The sequence below is a fragment of the Vigna unguiculata genome, chromosome 1, assembly GCF_037176805.1.
Source record: "Vigna unguiculata cultivar grain cowpea cultivar isolate G323 ecotype 2 chromosome 1, ASM3717680v1, whole genome shotgun sequence".
In the NCBI taxonomy this organism is placed as follows: Eukaryota; Viridiplantae; Streptophyta; class Magnoliopsida; order Fabales; family Fabaceae; genus Vigna; species Vigna unguiculata.
Genome location: NC_140792.1, coordinates 40349250 through 40352891, shown reverse-complemented (window position 1 = coordinate 40352891; position 3642 = coordinate 40349250). Strand labels below are relative to the sequence as shown.

General features: G+C 38.2%; 1 protein-coding gene across 1 annotated transcript; it reads right to left on the bottom strand.

Annotated features, from left to right (window-relative positions):
• Positions 1–1172: 1172 nt before the first annotated feature.
• On the bottom strand, positions 1173–3223 carry LOC114178436 (putative indole-3-pyruvate monooxygenase YUCCA8). Its single transcript, XM_028064341.2, has 3 exons — positions 2420–3223; positions 1946–2317; positions 1173–1741 (listed from the first exon to the last, which is right to left on the bottom strand). Exons 1-3 carry the CDS (start codon positions 3089–3091, stop codon positions 1514–1516), a joined length of 1272 nt encoding a protein of 423 aa, XP_027920142.1. The 5' UTR covers positions 3092–3223; the 3' UTR covers positions 1173–1513.
• Positions 3224–3642: the final 419 nt, after the last annotated feature.

Here is a 3642-nt window from a genome sequence, read left to right as displayed (position 1 = left end):
CAAATATTTATTGCATAGTTAACAAATATTTATATATAACTTATTTAGGATGTTATGTTACATTCACTACAATGTACTATTATTATTATTATTTATTTAAAATGGTTTTTTTGAAAAGTCTAGTTAGGAGAAAAGAAATGAAAAAAATATATATTGTCTCACCACTTTTGTTGGCTGAATAGAAAAATAAAATCAGAGATACTGTATCCTTTTTTTCTTAAAAGATAAAGCTGTTCATGATAAAAAACAGAGTGGAAAGAGTAAAATACATTGGGTATTATTAGAATGAGAAAATATATCTTATATTTAAATGCTCTGCGATTACCTAAATTTTTCTTTCACATTACACCTATTTTGTTCTTTCTGGTCCTGTTACATTCCAAACAAGTATTTTATTTGATTTACTTATTGTTGAATAAGAAGATATTAATTTTATTGAAAAGCAATGAATTATGGTGTAGAAGAATGATTTCATTTCACTGTGATTTATGACAAGGTTGTGGCTCTAGGCTTTAGGCATGTGCAGTGTAGCAGTATTTGTATGATATCAGCAACACCATTAACCCAATATAGCAATTTTAAAAGGAATATTTATGCAGTGCAGTGCAACCATCTTCGGCCTCAGAGACTTGTCAATCACAAGCATTCATTCAATCTGTGGGCCATTGCAGGATATAGCAACTCTGCTATTTTCAGAAAAGACAATGAAAGTTACAACATCTATATTTGCGATTGTGTCAGATGAACAGGATAATAAACCTTACATCACATGAACCATTTAATGCAATACTCATCCAACACACAAACAATTTTTTCACCACTTTCCTTCCTCACACATCATCACTCATTTCCTTCCAATCCAGTTCAAATATAGAAACAAAACGATCTCATAATCTAAGATAAGGCCTCAAAGTAGGAAGCAGTTAATCACCTTTTCTAACTCTTTTTTCATCAAATGTTGGAGTTACTTTTTGTGTAAGAAAAACTATTTCTTGTTAAACTCCAATGCAGGCTCACGTAGTATCCAACAGTGTATTCGATTCTCATGTTGCCTATACATGACAATCAAAGTGAAAAACTTTCGCTACTCAATAATCAATCGCATTAACTTCTCTGCCTAAAAATGGAAAATCTACTGTCACAAAAGGGGAAGAGAAGAGAGATTCCAAAAGTTCAAACTCCAGCAGTGGAATTAATTCGGCATTCAAGTACGTGATGTACTTGTGTTTTTTACATGTTTATTTATATCATAACAACTTGAACATTAGAGGAAAAATGAGAAACAAGTAAAAGCCTCATCATCCTTAGTTTTTTTTAAAAAAACGACCAACCATATAAAAAACCTTGGTCATCGGAGAGGGCTCTGTGTCTGTCTGTGGTGTGTTCTTTTTACAAGATACTGTTATTTTGTATTTTGTTTATACAAGAACAAATTTCCTGAGACTAAAAAGAAAGAAAGCAGCACTAGCTAGTGGTCATGTCATGGTGTCATGTGGTTTTTTATTTTAGGCATTTAGAACTGAGAAATGCATCTTCTGTGACATGCAGTAGTGCGCTGTTTCTTTTGCTTAGTCTCGTTTTTCCAAACTTTTCCAATATCTTGAGCGATTTTCACAGCATCAGAAGAAGCACCAGAGAGCCCTCTCTTTGTGAACCCCACAGCGTAAAGTCCAGCATTTCCCTTCCAACCATGAGGGAATGGCATCTTCGGGTATCCATTCTTTGAGAAAAATTCACCTTCCTGCACATAACAAACCACCAACAACATTAATTCATGTCTAAAAAAGAAGCTTCTAAAACAGCCCCAAAAGAAAGTTAAAAAAAGGACAAAACCAAGTTGCCCCAAAAAGCCTTTCTGAACTGACAATCTTCTGGGATCAAAATATTAGAAAAAGAACATTTCTTTTTTCAATTTTTTCAAAAAAGATCTAGAACATATTCTCACCTGAAGCCAATAAGGAACGTTACTGCGGTAACCAGTTGCCAGCACCACTGCATCAACATCAAGCTTTTCACCATTGACAAGCTCAGCTTCTCCATTATTGAACCTCTTGACTCCTGGCACCACTTTTATTTCACCGGATCTAATCTTGGCCAAGGCACCAAGATCCAAAACCGGGGTCTTCCCCTGTGTGTTCTTCAGCTCCAGAGGACCCGTTGAAGGCCTTTTCAGCCCCAACTTCTCCACGTTCCCCAGAACAAACCATGCCAGCATCAAGATAAGCTTGTCAACAAGCCAGAGGGGCAGCCATTGCAGCATCATAACCGCAAATTCAAACGTTGATTTCCCAAATACTTCTCTGGGCAACACGTGAACCTATATCCAAAAAAAAACAGAGCACCCCTGTTAGATTCCATCCTCAAAAACATGTTCTTTTATATACCGATGAAGCTAAGCTAGCATGAAAATTAAACTCACCGAGCTGCGAACAACCATGGAAGGAGAAGCATGGTGGTTGCAGAGATCAAGAGAGAGCTCCATGCCGGAATTTCCACAGCCAACAACAAGGACCTTTTTTCCCCTGAAGCTTTCCCCTGACTTGTAATCACAGGCATGGATGACCTCACCTTTGAAGTCACTCAGGCCTTCAATCTCCGGCATCACACACTCGGCATTCTCGCCGGTGGCCACCACGAGCCACCTGCAAATGTACTCGACCTCGCTGCGTGTGGCGGCAGTGGAGGAAACGGTCTTGACCCGCCACAATCCGCTGGTCTCGTCGTATCTCGCGGACTGAACACACTCGTTGAACTGAGGGTTGATCTGGAAGTGGGTGGCGTAGGACTCTAGGTACTCTATGAACTGTTTCTTTGTGGGGTATTCGGGGAAGTCTTCAGGGAAAGGGAGCTTCGGGAGCTGACAGAATTGCTTAGGAAGGTGAAGTTTGAGTCTGTCATAGGTTCGTTTCTGCCACAGAGAGGCTATGCAATCTGCACGTTCCAGAATGACGAAGGGCACCCCTTGTTCTCTAAGGCATGCTGCCGTGGCAAGCCCTGAAGGACCCGCCCCTACGATTATAGGGCCGTTCACCCAAATGCAACGACGAGAGAAGAAGTCTTCGTGGTCCACTAGGCGAAACAAGTTCTCCATTTTTGTGCTGTGTTGTGAAAGTGGTTTGGTTTTGATTGTTTGAAGAAGGTCGAAACAGAGAAAGTTAAGTTGAAGTTGGGTTTAGATATGAAGTGAAACGAGAATGTGAGTTTTGGAATGAATGGAGAATGAGAAGGCATTGAAGAGCTTAAATAGGGGATTGGGCATGATAGGTGCATGTGATGGAGTGAGGGAGTTAATGCTCTTTCTTCTCTCTTCTTCATTAAAATATTATTACGTCATTTTAAAATAATCGAAAAGGCATATTTTAGTTTAGACTATTTTTATTTTATTTTTTAGTTTTAATGATTCGAGTGTTATCACTGTGGTGTTAAACTTTTGAATGTGCAAATATCGTTTTTGATTGTCAAATCATGATAAGGCAGTTGTTTTGGGTATTTTAGAAGCTTGGTTTTGTTTTGGGTATGTCAATACTTTATATATTTTATAGCATTATATTCTGTGCCATTATTTTATTAGATCCTAGTATGTGGCCTTTTTGTTAAAAAAATTGAGCGAGGATTGGGAAATAATTATGTGCAATTTATTCT